At 40.7% G+C, this 22,697-nt stretch overlaps 2 protein-coding genes across 2 annotated transcripts; one reads left to right on the forward strand and one right to left on the reverse strand.

Moving 5' to 3' along the window:
- The first annotated feature begins 3,362 nt into the window (after positions 1 to 3,362).
- LOC103368557 (retinol dehydrogenase 13-like) lies at positions 3,363 to 9,727 on the forward strand. Its single transcript, XM_008296963.1, has 7 exons — positions 3,363 to 3,602; positions 4,824 to 4,964; positions 6,315 to 6,506; positions 6,609 to 6,770; positions 6,866 to 6,982; positions 7,119 to 7,323; positions 8,940 to 9,727. The coding sequence occupies exons 1-7, from the start codon at positions 3,530 to 3,532 to the stop codon at positions 9,043 to 9,045; spliced, it is 996 nt and encodes a 331-aa protein (XP_008295185.1). The 5' UTR covers positions 3,363 to 3,529; the 3' UTR covers positions 9,046 to 9,727.
- Positions 9,728 to 10,264: 537 nt separating this feature from the next.
- ankrd34c (ankyrin repeat domain 34C) lies at positions 10,265 to 11,857 on the reverse strand. The gene has a single exon (XM_008296964.1). The coding sequence runs from the start codon at positions 11,855 to 11,857 to the stop codon at positions 10,265 to 10,267; it is 1,593 nt and encodes a 530-aa protein (XP_008295186.1).
- Between the last annotated feature and the right edge of the window lie 10,840 nt (positions 11,858 to 22,697).

A 22,697-nucleotide genomic window follows, 5' to 3' on the forward strand; every position in this document is an offset into this window, starting at 1 on the left:
AGAGCTGACAATGACTAATAGTAATGAATAATCATTCTACTTTTTGTCGATTATTGTTAGATTCTACTCAGGAATTTTTAAGCGATGAACCACCATATCTCTGAATGCATCACACTTTTGGTAATTAATATTAAGCAGATGAGAACCCACTGAAATGAACCAGCATATATAAATGGGTGATGAAATAAACAAACCTGAACCTTTGACCCTTACAGTAACGAGATCCGTTGGCTCTGTTGTGCTGCCAGGGGCATTTGCTGGCAATGTTTGGGTCCACTTGTCCACTCAGAAGGAAGGGAATCAATACAAAGTTGTCCTGAGTGATCACTGTCATGTAACACTTCAATCTTGATGTGAGTGGTTTCTTCCAGGGTGACATTGACCCCATCCATAGGGCACAAGGGTCATACTATGAATGAAATGCTATGGCATCATAGTCACCAGATCACAACTTAGCCGAACACTTATGGGAGATTGTGGACCAATATATTAGACACTGCTCTCCACCAAACAAGGAAAGCTCATTTGGAAGAATAGGACATCATCCCTCCAGCAGATTCCTGAGACTTGTAGAATCAATGCCAAGATGCACTGAAGCTGTTCAACTGAGACACTTTATGTTGGTTTAACCTTAATTTGTCACCTGTCTTGAAGTATGACACAGCAGCCATAATAGTTGCTTAATAATGAAGATAATAATGAATAGACTATGGCATAAGTCTGCATGTTGTTAATGTAATAATATGAATATTAACAATAATTGTAATTAGAAATGGATCTAGAACATGGAACAAGTTAGTAAGACAGTGTAAAATGTAAAGACTGTAACCTCACATTATCAGGTCTACACAATGTTATACATATAAACTGGGTTGAAAAAGCATCCTTTAAAAAGTATTCACTGTCAAATTGTCTGTAAATCTGTATAAAACATACAGAGATTTTCACATATGAATATATATATCGATATACCTGATCAACAAAAGAATCTCGAATTTACAATTCATTATATATTGAAAAGTATAATGAAATGTCATGTTATAATTCTAAAAGATTTGATTATGTTTAACTTACAAATAGTGTTGGCTATGCTACAGGAAATATACACAAACACAATTCATTCAAAACAGAAACTAAAAGACTGGCGATGGCATATGTTTTAAAAGCTCCAACTATATGTCACAATTATCACAAAGAACAGATTAAAAGTTTGATGTCAAAGTTGAGAGGAAAGGTCTTTATGAAACATAAAGACCTTGCGTACTTTACTGAGATCTAAAATCATCTGCAAGATGGGTACAGGATAGTCACATTCCAAAATGTCTCAGTAGAGGGCTCTCTAATTTTAGCAGGGGAAGGTTACCATACTGGGAGAAAGATTGGGAAGTGTGCAGCGCAGTCACATGACAGGCTTGGTTGTGAGCCAGCAAAAGAGACAGCCAGGTCACCTCTGAAGTACTCTTACATGTGAGAACATGGGGGCTGCACTGATACAAAAACTATAAAGGGCTGATAAAATGCAGAAATCGAAGCACAGTGTCTCAATCTGTATGAACAATACCCTTTAGATGTGTGTTTATAGCATTATAGAGAAGGTCAGTGAAGGTCAGCTGTGTTTGTCCCTGAAAAGCACACTTGAGTCCTGCATGTGTAATGACAGACTGTAGTAATGAAGAATGTGGTTATTGTGGTCAGGCAGAGGACAGTGGCTGTTACGTAATCCTCTGACTTTCTACAGTAACCCTTGAACTCTTGGTATGTAGACATGTCTACATACATCCACCTTCAGACACTCGACAGTCACTCTCAGATGTCACCCTGTAAACAGCAAGGTCAAATCTTTATAGTCCAGTCGTAATGCTAGACTGCTCTATTGTGCTGGAAAGTTCAGAGAAAGACATGTCTCAGAGATCTGACACAGTGGAATTGCACTCTCAAATAATAAGCAGGGAGCTGAATGTTTTATCTCAAGAGTCAGTTGCTCAGCTGCAGCTCTGATCAGGCTGAAATTTAGATTTGGGGGTGTAGGCTGATGCTATTATTACTGTCATCTTGGTGCTGCTGGTGGGTTTCTCCTTTTGTCTGCTCATACAACAGTGGAGGCACATCTTCCTGTGCTCGTAGGAGTTTGGGATATCAATTGATGCTAAAGTACTTTATATAGCATCAAAACAAGTGTTCCTATGCTTCATTGGTGACTGTGAATCTAAAAAATATAAAACACAGTCTGAGGCCTAGAATGATATATGTGCTCCATCTACTGGTGTCATTTAGAAGACACTGAAGCTGCGTTGGTGAGTCTACAGTGGCCTCTGCTGGATGGAGAGTTCCTGTCAGATAATGGATTAATTCATCTACCAGCAACGATTTCAACTAAATTCTATATAAATACACTTACACAAAGAACTGCAACTTTAACTATATTATCCTAGGAAGGAAATTTATCGTGAAGACATTAAACACAAACCTGAGCATAATATGCACAATTTGTATTAGAACATATACAAATGCATGCCCTACACTGAAAGCACAACATATCTTGGCAATGCACTAAGTATCTGCTGACAGAATAGTTGCAGAAAAAAAGAAAATACCTGATATGTCTGGAGAAAAAAAAGCAAAAATGAAGGGCAGAGAAGCTGCTTTCTGTGGATTTAACACTACAAGAACATCAATTCACACTTGTAAGGTGTGAAGAACAGTTTTATTTAGTTAAGCCAATACTTTTTTTCATTATTACCTCTGCGCAATCATAGAATTTTTTTTCCTAAATATGATAGTTTTAGTGAGTGTGGTTAGTGACTGTTATATTTTTTTTAAAATTACATTTTACTGTATTCAATTTTAGTAAAGGTAGGGTAATAGTGTTGGAACTTATTTTTTGTTTTGTTTTGTTTTTTATAGCTAGGTAACTTTGTATGGTGTGTAAAATTACAGAGGGTTAACCTTGTCATTTTAATTTGTCAGGTGTAATTTTAACATTTCTTTGTAGGAAAACTTCTGGCTGTTGTTTATATATATACATATACTTGCCATAGTTTTTTCTTTATAATTGTAGCGCTTTCCTTTTATTTTATTTTATTTTATTTTATTTTAGTTCTGTTTGCAAATGTATTAAAACATATATCACTGTTCTTTAAATTACAAAAAAATCAAAAATACATATTTTAAAAAATCCTGAATCCCTATTATAAATATCAAAAATATTACCTTGTGCGGCAAAAGGCTGCAGTTTCACAGGTTTTATTTACTACTTCTAAATAGTTGGGAGAATATTAAAAAAGAAGGACCAATAGGATTCCCCCACAGCGTGACGGTGGGCGGGACTTCCTGTGAAAGCGGTGTGTTATGTAGCTGTACGGAAATTGTGACCTGCTGCTGAGGACATTTCTGCTTGTTTCTAACAATTGTGCAACTGTATTTTTGTGCAACCGAGGCGAGAAACTGCGGTGCTGAGTAGAAACACATCGGAGACAGTCGGACTTGAACAGAAGCAGCTTTGTTCGTAACAGATTGAGTTAGCAGAGCAATGCGGACCTTAACAGCTGCGAGCTCATTTGTTTTCCACTATCCCAAAACTATTGCTGTGATCACAGTAACAGGTAATTCCTGCACTGACCTCATACAGACTTTCTTCATAGCAGAACGGCTGTTGTGTTAAAGGAGAGAACAAGTGGCTATTATACTGTAATAATCAGACTAAACAGCTAACTGTGAACTACTCTTTCACTGTCATTCTGAATGAATGAGCCTACATGCTTGTTAAACTGACAGCTGAGTTTCCACTAATGTTTATTCATGTTTATTGTCAAAGCACAACACTTTTAATGCAAATTTGTCAAACTGTAACTTCTTCAAAGTTGTATTTAGTTTATTATTTCCATAACTTTACAGGTTCCTTTTTCTTTTGCTGTTTTGTAACTGCACTATTTGACCACAGTGGCAGTTTCAGCACTTAAAAACGAGCACATTGCTTCCATTGGATTATATGTTTAGATTTCAGTTTACATCTTGATTCTTGTTTATTTGTAGTCTGGCTAACAGTTTTTGTACACTTATCCTACAAAAGCTTCTTTTATATTTTTAGGCCTGCAACTAATTATTTTCAGTCAGTTAATCCTCCAGTAATTTCCTAATGAACCCACTAATCATATAATCTAAGAAATGTGTATTTGTTTACATCCTACAGGTAGCAGCTGTTCTTCAAGGGGTCCAAACATGCAAACACCACACCATAATGCAAAACATACATACATGTAAAAAAAAAAAAAAAAAACTAGTATGATTATAATCTGAAGTAGAAGAAAAAGAAAGAAAAACTACAATAAAGAAACACCAATGTAGCTAATAATGATAATAGCATTAACAATTTAAAAAAAAAAAAAAAACAACAATAAAAACACAGGCTATATCTTAAGTGTTAAGCACAGTTGGTGTTCTGTGTGATTAGGTATTTCTTTAGATTTAAAAACACTGTCTCTATTTTTGCCTAATCAACACTCAAAACTCCAGAGATATTTGATGTAAAATGATATAAAACAGACAAAAGCTACACTTTTTTTGTTTGATATTAGGAAGTGGAACCAGAAAAAAAGGCTTGAAAAGTAGCTCAATCTGTTCTGTTTATTCCCCTGTTAATAAATTAACCATTTCATCTCTCATTAATTAAAGTTGTTATTTGTGTGTGTTAAATACATTTGAACTCTTAATCTTTAGGATGTGAAAATCCTAAAATCTGTAGAATCTATGGGGTTTTTGTTCTTTGTAAAATGTGGAAGGTTTTGATTATTACAGCTGAAACTGTGTGGATGTTTTTTTTACAGGACTGGGTCTTTTTGGTGTGAAGAAATGGATGGCAGGTGGTGTGTGTCGCAGCAAAGCCCGGTTAGATGGAAAGACCGTCCTGATCACTGGAGGCAACACAGGGATTGGCAAAGAAACTGCAGTTGACATGGCGAGAAGAGGTTAGTGGTTTACTGAGGTTTATAATGGAATTTATGATCTCATATCTAGGGATGGGCACCGGAGCAGCTCTCTGTCACCTGCAGCTCCACACAGCAACACACAAATCACGAACGTCCAAAAGTATGATTTAATTCTCTACAGTTGTTGCAGGAAATGTTTGTTCCTACAAAAGCAACAACTCGTTTGCATGTCAAAGCACAAACAAAACACAATCTGTCAAAACCTTCAGTGAACGTTCGTCATACACAGACGAACAATCACACAGTTTGGCTGCTGAGATCAAAGTTCATCCAAATGACAGTAAACTGAGTAAATGATTAAAAGTAAGTCTTCTCCAGCTATTTGATTAATGCTGTGGTTATACATACATCCATCCATTTAATCCTCACTAGGGCCATGAAGGGGCTGGAGTCTATCCCAGCTGACTCAGGGTGAAGGCAGGCGACACCCTGGACAGGTCACCAGTCTATCACAGGGCTACACTTAGAGACAGACAACCAAGCACACTCACATTCACACCTACGGACAATCTAGAATCACCAATTAACCTCAACATGTTTCTGGACTGTGGGAAGAAGTCGGAGAACCCAGACAGAACCCGGGGAGAACATGCAAACTCCACGTAGAAAGATCCCGGGCGTCCTAACCAGGTAGTGAACCGGGGATCTTCTTGCTGTGAGGCAACGGTGCTATCTTGTAGTTATACACTCACCCTGAAATTCAGAGCTTTATCTGAACTGTCAATCAGAATTTTTTTTAACTCCCAGAGCGCAGAGCAGCAGGATTGAGTGATTTGGAGGCTGCAGACAAACTCTGTCTTACTTTATTTTCACAGTTTTTCTGACTGAACTACTTTTACTGTTTTCTTCACTAAACGATTAAAATTATCCCGTAAAAATACTGTCAAAGTCCTGCATTAATTTTATACTAAAATGTGAAGAGTGACAGGTTTTATCAGCACAATGTGCTGACATTTACCTAATATCTGTTCAAGGTGTTTAATTCTGATAGAATGCTGGACAGTTGAATGAAAAACGTTGCATAATGTTTTATTTTGTGATGAAACCTGTGACACTGTCCACAGTGCTCTGATCATCCCATCAACACAACATTAGTGTCTATATATATTTAAATTCTTTAACAGTACATATGAGAAGATTAATTTAATTTAGCCTATTTTTCTCTGTAAAAACAATCAAACAAACAAAAACAAGCAAAAAGTACCGATAATACAGATTAAAGTACCAGACCCTTAAGCGGTATTAATAAAAGTAGTAAGACCATTAAAACCTTAACAATACCCATCACTACTAATAAAAAAATAAGTTAATGTATCGGCTGTGTTACAGGTGCAAGAGTAATTCTGGCCTGCAGAGACATGGACAGAGCCAATAGAGCTGCAGAAGATGTGAGAAGGAAGAGCGGAAATGACAATGTGATCGTCAAAAAGTTGGACTTGGCGTCTCTACAGTCAGTTCGCCAACTGGCCAAAGACATTCTGGCGAGTGAAGAGCGGCTGGATGTTCTCATCAATAATGCAGGTGGATATATAAATCGCATCTGTGACCCCCTGATGGTGTGCTGTATTATATTCCAACAGCTAGGCGGTATAAACAAACCTCCACTGATATTCTTATTTTTAGGTATTATGGCCTGTCCAAAATGGCAGACTGAAGATGGCTTTGAAATGCAGTTCGGGGTGAACCACCTGGGCCACTTCCTTTTAACTAACTGTCTGCTGGATCTGCTGAAGAAATCGACTCCGAGCCGCGTTGTCAACGTCTCCAGTTTAGCGCATGAAAGAGGTGCAGTTTTTTTTTCTTTTCCTGCTTTATTACAGGATATTTATCTGTCAAGAGTGCATTCAGTATTAATGTTAACAAGGATGAACTGCTTTCAGGTAAAATCTACTTCGATGACATCAACCTGGAGAAAGATTACCAACCTTGGAAGAGCTACTCTCAAAGTAAACTAGCTAATGTCCTGTTTACAAGGGAGCTTGCCAACAGGGTGCAAGGTGCTGTATCTTTTATATATCTCACACCACATTATATCCTCACTACACACTATGTCGTATTTTGAAACAAGCACATCAACTGTATTTATCAAGCTTTTTGGAACATGATCATGTTCAACATTTTGTCATTTTGCAGGTACCGGAGTAACAACATATAGTCTCCACCCTGGTGTAGTCCAGACCGAGCTTGGTCGACACCTCTGGCCCTCGATACCTCTGTGGAAGAGAGTAGTATATACGCCTTTTATGTTTCTCATCAAGAATCCAACAGCCGGGGCTCAGACCACCATCTACTGCGCTGTGGAGGAAAGCCTGCAGAACGAGAGCGGACTCTACTACAGGTCAGTAGATAGTAGCGCTACAGTATCATAAGTTCTCCTTCGTGATGTGGTGTCAGATAATTTGATTTAATTCAAATTTATTGAAGAATGTGCACTGTGGGCCATGTGGGAACAACAGAACATACTGAACACACAACAATGACATACTGTGTTATATTATAAAGTTGGTATTGTGAACATGTTTGTACATAACACCAATGTAATAAATATTCCACATTGCAGACTAACACCTCCACTCAGGGTATTTGCACATAAGGGATATCAGTTCAATACTAGCGCTTTGTTATTTAAAATCTGTATATGCCACTGCATCGGCCTCAGTAGAGTCATTTTTATGTAAAGTAACATGATGTTCGCTGTAATCAGTGACTAATAACTGATAGTGCGAACAAGAGACTTTTCCAGTAACGCTAACAAAGAAGCTGCTTTTACTGCGGGTCAGTCACATTGTGTCCAGCCCTCTTATTGAGGTCAATATCAACACACATTTTCAGTCCGGTGAATCAGCTGACACAGAGCAGCGTTCACCTGGAGTCGTGCGTCTGATGAGTGCTGCTTCAATATTCACTCACCTTTTAACTCTGTTTTGCTCTTCACTGACTCCTAATGGACATATCTGGCTAAATCCTCCACTATGACCACCAGCTAGTCACTAACTTTGTCTGTCTGCTGTTTGGTGCTGGGCAGGTAGGGTACATCGAGTTCATTGGAGTTATTTTGCAACTGCAGGTGAAAACTAAGTGGATGAGAGTAGAGCTGTGGGCTGGAAAACCAAAACCAAATCAATTTAGAGGCCAGAGTTTGACAAACATCTGATTTGCTGCTACAGGTGACTACGTTCACATGTGTGTATTACATGAGTGATTTGATTTAGCATTATTATTAATATTATTTTAGCTTTCTTTTCACACACGGACCCTCGTTAAGACAGGAACTCAAGATCGGGTATTAAAGCAGAACCTATATGAGGGGAATTATCCCGTCAGTAGATTTTATGCTTTTGTATACGTATGCCAGTACTCCAAACAAAATATAATCATCAAATGTCATACTGCAAAACTAGGGCTTTGGAACAGCTCCCCACTTTTCCCAGTTGGTAATCTTGCCTTTGCAGAAAGAGCATTTATCTTTATTACTGCAGACATTATCTTAGCTCTGAGCTTTCTGACAGTTCAGCCATTTACCCGTGAATGACTGTTTGACATTTAAAAGTCTGCACGTGTTCACCTTTTTCTGTGTGATTTAAAAAGGCTCCGATTCTCAAAACCTTTCTGTGCACATTTTAATCTCTGCTGTCTCTAAATCTGAAGAAATAAAAGTTCCTCATAAGGGGCGAATAAATACAAAATAGTAACTGACTCCTGTTTGGTGGCAACATAACTTGCTGGTAGTGACATATTAGACAGATAAATGTCAAATATCTCAACATGTCGCTTGTCGTGAGCCATCAGAATTCCCAACATTATCTTTGACAAAATAGTTACACGTGTGACTGCTGTTGTTATTCACATTATTTTTTTTCTTTTCTCAATGATCAGCTTGTTCTTGCGACTTAATCAGCGCAGCAGGAACAGATCAAGTCGTGTGTTTAACACTAAATTCTGCTCTGATTACAGTGACTGTGCCCCTAAAACGGCAGCCCCTCAGGGTCTGGATGATGAAGCTGCCAAGAAGCTGTGGGATCTGAGTGCCTCTATGGTTGGTCTGACAAAATCACAGTGACACTGATGATGATGATGATGATTGTCATCATCACAGTACCAATGGGCTGCCAAGTGGCCTGAGGAAGTACTGGTGCTCTTTCTAATGAGCATCTGTGTGGCTCTTAGCAGCTGAGCTTCGGCTTAATGTGACAAATGAGTTAACAAGCAAAACACAGAAATTCACAAGTGATAGACATTTATTTAGAATATACAACAAACTACTTGCAAAAATACTATGGATTAAATTAAGTTTTTTTTTTCTTTTTTTAATCAGAAGCAGTGCTTCTCAGGTAGGTTACATGGAAGCTGTGTGATCTTTAGTTTTGATTGCCATTAGCGTGAAATGACATTTTAATTGACAAGTTTCACCGAAGTCTGTGTTGGCTAAGGGCTTGAATGTCTTTCAGTGTTACTTGGATTAACAATATACGAATTACATGTGCTTTGACAAGCTTTTGTAACACTGTTAATAGTGACTTTTGTTTTCTTTCTTTCTTTCTTTTTTTTTTTTTTACTTGTGGGCAATAAAGTGCTGTTATACATAGCCCATAGTTGTACCTGCTTCTTAAGGCATATTGTTAATTCACATCATGTGTATTCATCGTGAGTCTTCATTTTGCTCCATGTGAGACCAACAATATTGAAAGAGAAACACATGTTGGTTACGTCAACATGAATTAAAATGGTCTTACTACAATAAATGTGTCTGCTCGTTCTTTTTGTAGGTTTCTTGATCTTGAAGGCACTTTGTACAGAATTGCTACAGTCAAATTTCATCTTACTCAAAGCTACATCTCAGACAAGTGCATCACATTTTTTTTTCTTCTTCTTCTCCAGAAAAAGTCCATTAATGGTGCTAATTACATATGCACAAAGTGCACCCAAGTGGCCTGCTGGCTACAAATGAACCCTGTATGTTCCCTACACGTAACATGATCATGTTAGAGAGCTAGTTCAGAGGAAAGGTACCATGTCTTGGCATTTACATTCAGAACTGTAGTACATATACAGCAGATGTGGTAAAGTTAAAAGATAGTAATCCTTAAGGTCGGGTGTAACAAAGGGAGGAACTCTATCTATATTGCTCAGTTTCGATGTGTGTGTTTATAAATTATACATTATTCAACATTTAGATGGCTGTGTGTCTACACAACTCAACCTATGGATGAACTTCCTGATGATTTATGATGTTACCGTTTCTACTTCCACAATATTTGCTGCATAACTGCCATCACTAATTAATGAGCAACTTCTTCAAAATCAGAAAGCTGTTTCATCTGCTCCACTTGCATAGAGTGCCTTCTCACGAGCTTCTTCTTCGACTTGAGGCCACCTCTCTTTGGTGTGTTTGGTGCTACTGGAGCTATAGATCTAATACCTGTGGCCAGTGGTGAGGAGGGCTTGATAGCCCCAATATCAGGAATGGGAGGGTTTGGGTTGATGTTGAGAGGGGGCAAGTGGCCGGGCCTGGTGTGGGAGATGTGGTCCAGCAGCAGCGTGCCCGAGCCCCTCCTCTCCAGAAGGCCGGGTGCTCGCCTGCGTGCTGTGCTGGGAGAGGATGTGCTGGCATTGCTGTCTAGAGATTCTCGCGAGCTGGTCAGCATCACAAGCGGAGAGGTGTTTAGTTTCCTTCGCTCCACTGGGACCTTAGGAGAGTCTGACATGGTAGAGTCTGAATAGAGCTGTGAGTCTGAGTCATAGTGATCATTTCCTAGACGTCTCCTGTGCATTGTGTCTCTGAGACCAGCCAGTCCACTGCTGCTGCTGCAGCTGCTGCTCTCCTGCTCCGTGGGCACAGTGCTGCGCCGTGCCAGCGGCTGGTGCTGGCCTAGTGATCTTTCATACGATGGTTTAGACGTTGGAGGAATGGATATTGAGGTTGTCATTTTGCAGGGCGGGTCACCCACCAGTGGGAATAAGCTATCCTTCCCATCCACGCTGTTCTGTCGGGATAAAGCTGACCTCTTACTCAGAGAGAGCCCATTCACTCCTGCAACAACATCCTCATCAGAGCTAGCCTTCTTACTCTCCTCATGGGCGGCAGCTGCAGCCAGGACAGACGGCGCAATCAGCCCCCATGGTTCTGATTGCAGCCGCTTCAGCTGAGGCAGACGTGCACGTTTGGGGTTTGCGGGCCGGCGTGTTGGGGATGTGGGCCCGTTGGCAAGCTTTGCGGCTGCACTGGAGGTTTTAAGCTTTGTCTGGAAACTGAAGACTGTGTTTTGTTGTTCTTGCTCAGGGGTGGGAGATGCAGTAACCTCAATGTCAGAGGGAGAGGTGCAGTACGCTGGGGATGACCTCTCAATCAGCTCTGGTGATGGAGGGACGTTGAGATACTGTTTGGTAGTTTTAGTGCCAGACGGTGACTTGTCTGTGGTGATTATGATTACCTCCTTGCCTTTAGCTTTGCATGCATCCAAGAGTAGTTTCAGAGTCTTCTTATCGTCTGCATTGATGGCGTAGACCAGAGCAGAAGCTCCGCTCCTGTCCTCCAGACTGGGATCGGCTCCGTTGCTCAGCAGGTGATCCACCACCTCGTGTCCAGCCTTGTGGATACATGCATGCATCAGAGCTGTTCTGCCTGCTTTGTCCTGTATGTTGGGGTCTGCTTGGTTGTCCAGCAGATATTTAACGAGCTTTGACTTGCCTACACTCTGCTGGTCAGTGTGTGTGGACATGCAGGCCACCATGAGCGGCGTCTCTCCACGTTCATTGCTCTCATTGATGTATGCGCCTCCTTCCAGCAGGAGCCTGGTGAGTCTCAAGCGTCTGAGCCATACTGCTTTCAGGAGTGAGTTTCCATCTGTCCGCAGCTCCAGAATATCTGCCATTTCCCAGCCAGTCACGGATCTTCTCAGTACTGAACTTACAGCTCACAGCCCTTTGAACAAATTGTGGAATTAGTTCAGCTTACATTACAAAATCTTGTAATTAAGACTCATTTTGTTTATCTAATGTTTTGCTAAATTGTGACTACCAGCAGGTGGCAGTCTGTTACAACATCAAGAAAATACATTTTACTACTACAGATCTTTGACATAAGGAATACATTTATAGAAAATAATTCAGATGGAAGCAGTGTATGTGGTTTTCCTGAGCTGATCGTGCCCATGCCCAATAAATCATGTCCATGCGGAAGACAGCATGACAACACTACCTGTTAGATTCACAAACACTACTGGTGGTGGATCAGGCGGTGTTATTTAGATCTCAAATTCAAAGTTGTTCATTTTATCTCTGTCAAAGCAGCAGCTTGCGTGCCTTTCCTATCATATTTGTTGAAAAAAAACAAAAGACTCCACCATCCACCACAGGCGCGCAAAATCACCAACATTGTTGATCTTTCTTTCTAACAGAGCAAAAAGGTTCCTAAGAAGCTGCTCGTTAACGTGATTATTTATATCTAAATTTAAAAGAAAGGCACAAACATCTGTTGGTACTGGTGACATTAAATAACGGCACACTGTGAACTGCCAGAGTCGCTGTCCGTGGTTCTCATTTTGGAGAACTTGGCGAGAGAGACGCGCTTCGGTACAAACCGTTACGCTCATCGTCTAATTGCCTGTGTTTGATATTTTACTCAGAATGTCAATATTAATGTTCAAATACTAACCATAAAACACGTTATGTATAATATAAGAGCTTTATCTAATTCGCCAGCCTCCTTTAACGGCGATGAAAGATAAGGACATAAAGTTAAATTCCTAATTAACCATCATTTCCACTCATTTTCTAATGTTACCAATTACGCACAACAAACTAAGTGTCTGCTTATTCTCTTACCTGGTCAGAAAAGAGATTTTCCATGTTCAAAGTACCCAGCGCTTTGTCATCAAAAGGGAAAATATGAGAAGGAGGAGGGGGGAAATGATTGATGATTCAAAACTGAAAGTTTCTCGAAGCTCTTCGCAAAATCCCCGTTTTTCAGGCGTGACTCTTCCCATCGATGCGTCCTAGTTGAGGTTACAGTGCGCCGTACCTCTCTGGCACCATAGCACATGAGCGGTGTGGCTTTTGTTATGGAGGCACACTACATCAGTCCAATGGGGAGTATTCCTTTCACTGCGCACTCAAGGATCACAACCTGGAGACGTCGCAGGTTATAAATAACTTACTTTCTTGCTTGTTGAATGAAACGTGTATGCTCTTGACGTCAGAGTCGACCGAAATAAATTGCGTCTGATGAAAAACCTCTGTCCTGATCTTTATATCTGCAGGACACAAACAAAACGAGTGCCACCTCCTAAAGACATGCAAATGTCTCGCCTCTCTCTCCATCTCCCTTTTTTTCCTCCTTCTCTCTCTGTGCATTTCATTTTAATTATTTCAGCGCAGCAATTTGTAAATGAAAGCAGAGGCCACAGTTTGGCCTCAGAAAATGAGGGAATTGCAGTTTTGTAACAGCTACTGGTTATGATGCTTTTTTTTTTTTTTTTAAGAAAATGTGTGCGCTTCATATAGTAAGTCTGTGCTATAAATAAGACTGAATCTTTCTGCTGTGTGGAACATCAGGGTTAGAATAAAGGCAGGCTTCCTTATTGCCATGTAATAAGGGGCACGGGGAAGCCAATGCTGCTGTAAAGTGTGACAAAGGAATCTGTTCTGGATCATCATCACACTGCTTCTTACAGGAAATTCCAATATGGTACATTCATGAGCTTTCTGATTCATTCAAATCAGTATTTTAAAAGCACTCACCAGGTGGAACATAACATCCATTACTAATTTGAGCTTAGTTTATTTTTTGCTAATTTCCAATCTGCTTTGTCTCCAATTGGTACATTTCATTGCTTTAAAAAAAATTGAGAGATAGAGCAAAAATACTGTGCACCTATATATATTTACAGTACAATTAAAGAGGCCAAAACTTGTAGCAGCCATCACAGCTATACAGCCTAATAGGGACATTTCTATTTTTAGGTTGCTATGAGACAGCACAGAAGCAGTTTCTAATGAGAACAGTGATGTTCTCAGCCCTGCAAGAAGGAACAGGTAAATCAGACACATAACATTCCAGCAAGGACAGGGAGGCTTTTATGGCTTTTACGCAAATATTTCTTAAGATGGTGGTGTTTTTTTTCTTTTTTTTTTTCTTTTTTCATTCTCATGAGTAAGTCACCACCGCCACGTTCGATCATTAGTCCTTTGACCCCTGCTCTTTTCCTCTGAGACTGGGACTAATCACTTTATTACCCATCCAAACACTTGACGTCTCAGGACTGCAGTTGTCAATGCTGGCAGTGATTTCTCACCTGTGATTGCCTTTTCAGTCCCCGAGGACGTGTTGTTTACGAGGCACATGGAGAAGGTGGATTTTATAAAAACAGGACACGCTATCATCACCGAGTCCGAAGAATGCGTCCCTCTTATTCAAGAGACATTATGATGAAAATGCAAACAATGTGTATTTTTGTATATCTAAAACTGCGAATGTCAAACAATCAAAAGAAGAAAGACCACCAAAATGATTAGTTGCTGTTTTAAAAGCCAGATGTCTCAAAGAGTCAAACTGTTATTTATTTCATTTACCATGTAGAATCTAAATTTCTGGGCTCTTGATTGGAAATAACCTGTATTATGAACAGACCTGCTGCCCACAAAGACATGAGGGACCCAAGATCAGACCAAGGCCAGAGCTCACTGGTTTAGACACATTCATTAGCACTGGGAGTCACAGGGACGTCACTGGTCCTCATGCAGTGTGATCTTTGCCCTGACGATGCTGTCGTCGGTGGTATATTAAAGGGGAAAATAAATAATTAAAGTGGAGAGAATAAGCGCTGTCACCCCTGGGAGCACTTTCCATTTTCAGATATCTTACATCGCAGCTGCTGCTCTCCCTCCCCTCCGTTCTAAATATAACCTTTTCTTCTGTCTGCATTGTGAGATTTTTACTCATCAGACAACTGTAGCGCCGAGACTATTAATAATCCCTGACGAAGTACATGTAAAAGTTACCAACAATTTTCAAATTTAAAGTCTGATCACAGCGTCTCTTAAAGCAGTCAGCACGCGGAAAACGTGACGCGTGGCCTGAATCCCAACTAATGTCAAGGTTTCAAGGAAGAAGAAAGGAAATGGATTTGAGCGAAATGAAAATGGAAATATGCTCAAGATGATATATACAACTTGGAAATTATTATTCTGGTGCCAGACCACCAAGTCTATTTTTAAAATCTTGTGTCGATTAAATGTGCAGCTTCACTGACTTTTTGGAGGATGGTGAGAATTCAACAATGACCTCAGCAAAGATGAAAAATGTGCTGATATGTCACACACCATATTTTTAGATTTTAAACTTAACAGTGTTATACAACTTCCATGGATGTGACTCTCATAAATGAAAACTTTCTTTCTAAGAAAAACAGGAAATAAATGTGCAGTTGTGAACAAGTTTACATACACTTGTAAAGGCCGTGTCTATCGTGGCAATCAGTGACTCCTATAACTCTTAATTTTCTATGATGGAATAACTGACACAAACACAAACACAGTCATGCATTGTTATTCTTTCATAGATTTGTTCTTGGTCTTCTGAAAATATGACTATATTTGCTGGGTCAAAAATGTACATACAGCACTGCTAGTATTTGGTTAAATGACCTCAATTTTAAGCCCTTTTGGTGGGTGTCCTCAAGTTTCTGCTTGTGTCTTCGACCACTGCTCTTGACAGAATTGGTGCAGTTCAACTAAATTTGTTGGCTTTACCACACAGACTTGTTTCTTCATCACAGTCCACAGGTTCTCAGTCGGATTTAAGTCAGGACTTTGAGAAGACCATCCTAAAACCTCAACTGTAACCTGATTTACCCATTTCCTTCATTTTTTAAAGTGTGGCCTTGTTGTTGTATTGTTAGAACACCCAACTGCTTCCAAAACCCAACCTTCTGGCTGATGATTTTGAAGAAAGTGGAGGTAATTCTTCTCCTTCATTAATCCATTTGTGTAAAGCACCAGTTCCACTGGCACCTAAACAGCCCCAGAGCATGATACTGCCACCACCGTGCTTGATGGTAGGTTTGGTGTTCTTGGGGCTAAAGGCCTCACATTCTGTCCTCCAAACATATCTCTGGTCAATGTGTCCAAATAGCTCATTTTTACTCATCTAACTACAGACGTTTCCTCTAGAAGGCCTTTTCTTTGTCCATGTGATCAGCAGCAAACTTCAGTCTGGCTTCAAGGTGCCGTTTCTGGAAGAAGGGCTTCTTTCTTACATGGCAGCCTCTCAGCACATGGTGATATAAACCTTGTACCCACTGACACCTGTGTTCCAACAGCTTCTTATTCATTACAGATCTGCTTTTTGGGGGAGTCTTGGTTGGCTCTTTACCATCCTGACTGACTGCCTCTCAGCAGCAGGTGATAGTTTGTGTTTTCTTCCTGATCATAGCAGTGACACAACTACACCATGTACTTCATACCTACAAACAATTGTTCGCACAGATGGTTTTGGGATCTGTAGCTGCTTTGAAATATCTCTGGGTGACTTTACTGACTGCTCAAGTCAATGATTTGCTTTAACAAATCTGTGTTGAGTTCTTAAGGCTTTCCTGTTGTCGGGTTTGTGGCTACATGAGTGCATCAAATGGGCCCCATATAAACTGGCTCAGAGAAGTCAGCAGCTGTAGCCGATGAAAATCACTCACAAGAAGTTAAGAGGTCATGCTACTAAGCTCAGCGTAAGCCTTTTCCTTAGGTTTTACTCAAATCAAATCATGTTCGTCTCCTTTTTGATTTCATAAGGTGTCAAACGGTCGGTTCCTAGAATGTGAGTAGATTGCAAAAGCATCATATCCACAATTGACGCAGACTGTTCAGGAGCACGTTTGGACCGCTGTAGAAGCCAACTAGCTTAGCAAAAAAAATAGAAACTATCCAAAGGTATCACAATTCAGTCACAGAGCCTCTCATTTCTTTAATCCGTACTATAGCCTAACTGTACGGCAAATTGCTGTTTTAATGGGGGATTCTTAGTTGGGAACAACAACCTCCTGGAGTCTCCACTGGTTGCTGGGAAACTGCTATGAGCCAAGAAATAGTGTGACACATACCACCTCCAAAAATCGTTGATTTGTTGTTTTTACACTTTGGTTTTTGTAGCTGTTTTACCCTGTTTCCAGTCTTTGTGCAAAGTTAAGTTGCCAGACAGCCAGCTGCTGTTGGTAGCTTCTTGTTTAGCATACAGACATGAGAGTGGTGCCGAACTCTCAGCAAGAAATCAAATGACACAGAGGGAAGTTTTTTATCATGTACACTGGCTAAAGTTTTTTGGGAATTTAAACTGTGGTGTAGAGCTGATCTTTATCTTCAGAAAATTCCAAATAAGCTGTTTTTTTTAAACAAAATTAACCCATGAGATCTCTTAAAATGCTGCCCATCCGTGCCTTCTTGACAACTCCATTTGCATTTCAACACAAAAGATGATTTTTTCCAGCACATATATCACCTGTTGTTACAAAGCTGTTGTGCTTCTTTCTCCGTGGTGGTTGTCTCTTTAAAGACTGAGTTTGACATTCTCATGGCATTTGGTGTCTCTGCGATTGTATCAAGCAAATGTGTGGGCTGCGACAGCAATAAACTGGCACGAACCTTGCCGCAGCTTTGCACCGGACTGCTCCTTGCCTCCCTCCTACCTCGGCAGATTTAGGAAAAAAATGCCTCCAGTGCAGCTTAAAAACCTGCCACCCCTCACATATGCTGCGAGTGATTTTTTTTTTTTCCCCCCCTCCTCATCCACTCATGATTATAGCCCGTGAAGTATAGCACATTTTCAGACACTTTGATCTTTTCATATTGAAAAGTGCTACTTTCTCATAGTTGAAATCTTGAAATGGTTCCACTCCTCCTCTGCCTCCTTCGCCTTCATCACTCCTTCTGTTCTTTCACATCTCGCAGTGCAAACCAACACCTGCCCTTCTGGCGAGCAGTAATTGAGTTGAGCATTATTCAAGAGCATTATACAGGCAACAATTTTGCCGGGTGATCATTGTGTATATCGGCTGTATCCTAGGAGATTGGTGCATATCTAATAAGGAGTTTGTTACTCATTTTGCAGAGTGGGCACTTTGATGTCCGCCGTGCTGAATTTTCTGTTTTAGCTCAACATCCTGCTAATGAAGCAGAGGGCTTGAAGCTTCAGAATTGGTTGCTTATCAACTCTACACCCTACTTATTAGGAGTTGTTGTGAAGCCTTTAATTGGATACTGGGATAGGAGGCACCTTAATGGCTTGTCAGTAATCAAGTGGTCAAGATACATCCACAGATGACAATATTCTTAACATCAGGAAGAAATTTTACCATCAATATTCAAAGTGGGAAGCCGTGAACTCCCACTTTATTCTCATGTTTCATGGCTTTTTTTTCCCCCCTTCCTGCTCTCTGAATCGACAAGCGTTTCAGCTCTTTATCGGGTGTAGTTTCAGGCAGAGATTTAGATTCTGGACGGCCGCCTCAGAAACTACAAAAGCAATTAGTGGCAAAATTGATGTTTTGGTAGGATCTGTCACACCTCTGTTCACACCACCAAATCAAAAGCTTACCCATGTGTCTGCACCCTATTGAGCGGAGAGCAGAAACTCTCTCTGCTATCAAATAAGTTATCTAATGAAAGGCTACAGAGAAAATGCACAGCCGTCAACGAAAGAAACCTATCAGAGTACTTTGATCGCTGGTGTCTAAACCTGCTGGTAACTGTACTTTGCTTTTTTTTTTTTTAGATCTGTTACTATATATCTTTTTAAATATCTGGTACTCGGTAATTAGTAGTAGGATGAGGCAGAAAATGTTGATGCGGCTTTAAATAGCTTTCAGTGTGAACAGTGTTTTGCGCTGTGAATTCATCACAGGCTGTTTCAGAGCTGTAGCTGTCAGAAGTTCGGGTCTGTCAGAGTATGTGGGTACATCAGTGTGGATGAGTGGATGTTCTGACAGTGAGTTAGAGAACTTCACTCTGCTTGCAGTTCACACCCCTGAGATTGTGACGTCTTTGACACCAAGAGGCACTCTGACCAAAATACACCTCCTCTGCAGCGCAAGGTGAGGAAATAGCTTTTTCCCTGCATGTTGTTGTTGGTGACGTCAAATCATTCCAATCCGTCCTTGAGGATGTCTGCAGATGAGCAGAATCCGACATGACAGGACCAAACAGGATCAGCCTGGCCTCTGCAAAACGCAACCCCCTCTAGGTGACAGGACTAACAATAGATCTGAAGCTTCATAAACATGGCTGTAAGGCTGGATACCTGCCACCTGTTAATTGAAGACGGAATCGTGCTCCTCTGGGTTCATCCATAATTAATCACTGAGCCACTCAATCAACTCCATCAACTAGTCGGAGGCTGAATTTTACACCTCTTTATGTATCTACTCTAATGAATTTGTGTTCAGTCATAATCCTGCTCCGATATTAAAAAGCTGGCAAATGGCTTTCGTTCGACTGTTCTCCGTCCCGATAGAAGAATAAGGCAAATTTTCCTGACAGCACGAGTGTTTTGCAGCTGGGTCTGATCATGTGTGTCGGGAGGTGGGAAGAGCTGGCAAGTATCAGAGGACAAACACGAGTCAGTAATTATTGCTGAGTGCTATGAGAAAGGAGCTGCGAGACAATGAAAACTGTCAGACTGAACGCATTGCAACTCCTCAGAGATGAGCTGCTCTTACACATGCTTTATGGTTTGAAGAAGTCTGAAAGGATTGTTAAATAAGACACCCAGAGTCAAAGCTACACAAGCTGTGCAGCTGAACATGTGTATGGTAACATGCTCACATTTACAGTGATGTCAAAATTAAGATATGTTTCTTTTCTTAGGTCCCAATGACTACAAAGCTACCATGTCAGTGTTTAGTATGCATGCCAGTCCTGCGCTATCATTTGCTATTTAGAAATAAACTCTAAATACAGCTGAGGATGATGGGAGCTGCTTTAGTTTTGCAGGTTTTTCATCATACATTAAAAAAAATCTATCAAATGTTGACCAAATTGTGGAGTCTGACCATCCCAAGAAACACGCCAATAACAAACCTCCAGACTGATGACATCACCACTGAGTCAACCACAGCCAAGCAGGCACTGAACTGACCTAAACACAGGTTACCTTTGTCTTTAAGACCTTTTTTTTTTTTTTATTCCAAATGGTCAGCTGTACTGGCAAACACCAGGGCTTTTAAAGCCACAGATCAGCATCATAGTGCTGACAGCATAGTACCACCTGGGTATCTCTCACTCTCGAAATCTGAGTGATTTAGCTGACACACTTGGCTGAGCCGCCCGTGTTTGTGTCCTCCTGTTTGCACACATAGACTAGGCAGGACTTGTATCAGAGTTTCCAACGGGAGGCAGAGCGAGCGAGGCTCTCTCTGCTTGAATCACAACTCTGCTGGTTTGTAATCCCTCTTCCTGTCTGATTTCAATTCAAAACAGACACGACAATAAAACGCCACCGCTGAGATCTGGCTGCTCGTCTGTTAGCAAAAAAAAAAACAATACTGTGAGCAAGATAATCGACGTAATTAAAAACACACAGAGCTCAGTTAAAGGCAGGAGAAAAAAATTCATCTACGTTCTGGTTCCCACTGTGCTCGCGAGGCTCGTTGCTAGTGTTCCCCTGGGCCAGGAGCTCTCATACCTGACTGAGCAGATCGAGATAAGAACCAGTTATCTTTGCCTCACAGCACTCCACATCCCAGAGGGAGATCACCTCTCTAAGTAGACACAGCAGCCTGGGATTCAGGGAAGCCGGAATAGTGCGCTGTGTCTTTCTAACTTCTGCAGTCACTTTGAAAGCCTTACAAGTGTCGCAAAATGTAATTAATTCTGAGCAATTTGGCCCTGTAGGTAAGATGTTTAATACTAAAATAGATGCAGCCTCCTGGCACATTTGAGTCATTGTTCAGCAGATGCGAAGGTGCTCAATAATCACGAGGCACTGATGTGTGCAGCAAAAGAGCTGCAGATCAGATCTGCTGTAAAGAAAACATATTGAAACATCATGTGCTCAATTAGACCAGTGCTTGATTGGTATCCCCTACAGTGCAACCGATGCTGATTCTCATTCACAGTGTACGCTCCTTCAGATCTGATGTATAATAAGCCTGGAGTTAAAACCGATTTAGCATTCCACTCCTACATCGTCAGACTCACCAAAGATAGCTTTTTTAAAAAATATCAAAGTCACTGCAGCAGTTCTTCTGTTTATTCCACACATTGCTCTGCCTTGTCAAAACCTACATTACCCACGATGCAAGAGATTCAGGTGTGTTACGTGAATGAGGTTACAGAGGTGACCTCACAGGTACGACTGTGCAACATCAGCATAAACCGGACTTATATCATGTCATCAGCATCATCGTGGTAAAATCTGCACAGCAAGTCTTTGCATTGATTGCATTGTACTTTTACTAATACTGTATTTATTCATTTTCATTTTTCATCTTCTGTATATATTGTACATATTATAATCCATCCATCCATTGTCTATACACCGCTTAATCCTCACTAGGGTCATGGGGGGCTGGAGTCTATCCCAGCTGACTCAGGGTGAAGGCAGGGGACACCTGGACAGGTCACCAGTCTATCACAGGGCTACACTTAGAGACAGACAACCAAGCACACTCACATTCACACCTACAGACAATTTAGAATCACCAATTAACCTCAACATGTCTTTGGACTGTGTGGGAGGAAGCTGGAGAACCCAGAGAGAACCCACGCTGCACGGGGAGAACATGCAAACTCCACGCAGAAAGATCCCAGTGCCCCCACGGGGACACGAACTGGCGACATTCTTGCTGCGAGGCAACGATGCTAACGACCGAGCCACCTTGCAGCACCATATTATTATTGTTATTATTATTATGTATATGTTTTGTGCTTCTGTGTTCTTTTTTTTTTTTTTAAATGATGCTGCTGCAACAATGTAAATTCCCCTGGTATGGGGAGAAATAAAGGATGATCTTATCTTCTTTCTACACACTCCCAAATTATTTTCATTTTCAAATTTGTACTCTTAAGTTTTCCTGACTTCTTGCATGTTGCTCCCTCTGGAGTCACACAAGGCGTTACACAACTATTTTCATATGTGAGCCAGTCAATAACTTGTGGATGCAGGACATGCAGCATGCAGTGCTATATTCACATCAAAACAATGATTGAGGTCACAGTAAAAGGCTTAATAGCGGCGAGAAGAACTGCAATTTCTGTCATGTTACACATAGTCATTTGATCCACAGTTAACAAATAAAAAAATATTGATTTGTGCAGCTTCATATTTTTTTAATGACTCAGTCTTTGAGCAGAAGGAGGATGAACTGGTGTAAGCCCTTTTAATTACACTGGGTACTCCCAGCATTTGTGTGGTGTCGGTGTAGTTTGGCTCCAAACTCACAGACAACGCTCCAGCTGGCACATTTTGAGAACAATGTCTTGTGTGGTACGATGACGGCATTCTGTCTCGGTTTGAAGGGTTTTCAGAGGTGTGCGACTCAGCCCAGATAAAGACTTTCTATCTGCTCGGTGAAGGGGTAAGCTGAGGGTACGGCTTCATTCTGCAGGGTCAGACCAGGAAAGCGTTGGATCAACCTCATCTCCGCGTTGACCTCGAAGCTGCCTCCAGGTGGAAATTTAAAATGAAGTTCAGTTCGTTCCTCTTCTGGACTTACTGATATTATTTAT

This window comes from Stegastes partitus, unplaced genomic scaffold (genome assembly GCF_000690725.1).
Source record: "Stegastes partitus isolate 25-593 unplaced genomic scaffold, Stegastes_partitus-1.0.2 Scaffold1172, whole genome shotgun sequence".
Lineage (NCBI taxonomy): Eukaryota > Metazoa > Chordata > Actinopteri > Pomacentridae > Stegastes > Stegastes partitus.

What these genes read in the sequence shown, in the direction of transcription:
- LOC103368557 (XM_008296963.1), top strand. Translation starts at nt 3,530, where the DNA reads ATGCGGACCTTAACAGCTGCGAGCTCATTTGTTTTCCACTATCCCAAA. An exon ending in CAGTTTAGCGCATGAAAGAG is followed by an intron (nt 6,771 to 6,865) that starts GTGCAGTTTTTT and finishes AACTGCTTTCAG; the next exon opens with GTAAAATCTACTTCGATGAC. An exon ending in GAGAGCGGACTCTACTACAG is followed by an intron (nt 7,324 to 8,939) that starts GTCAGTAGATAG and finishes CTCTGATTACAG; the next exon opens with TGACTGTGCCCCTAAAACGG.
- ankrd34c (XM_008296964.1), bottom strand. Translation starts at nt 11,857, where the DNA reads ATGGCAGATATTCTGGAGCTGCGGACAGATGGAAACTCACTCCTGAAA.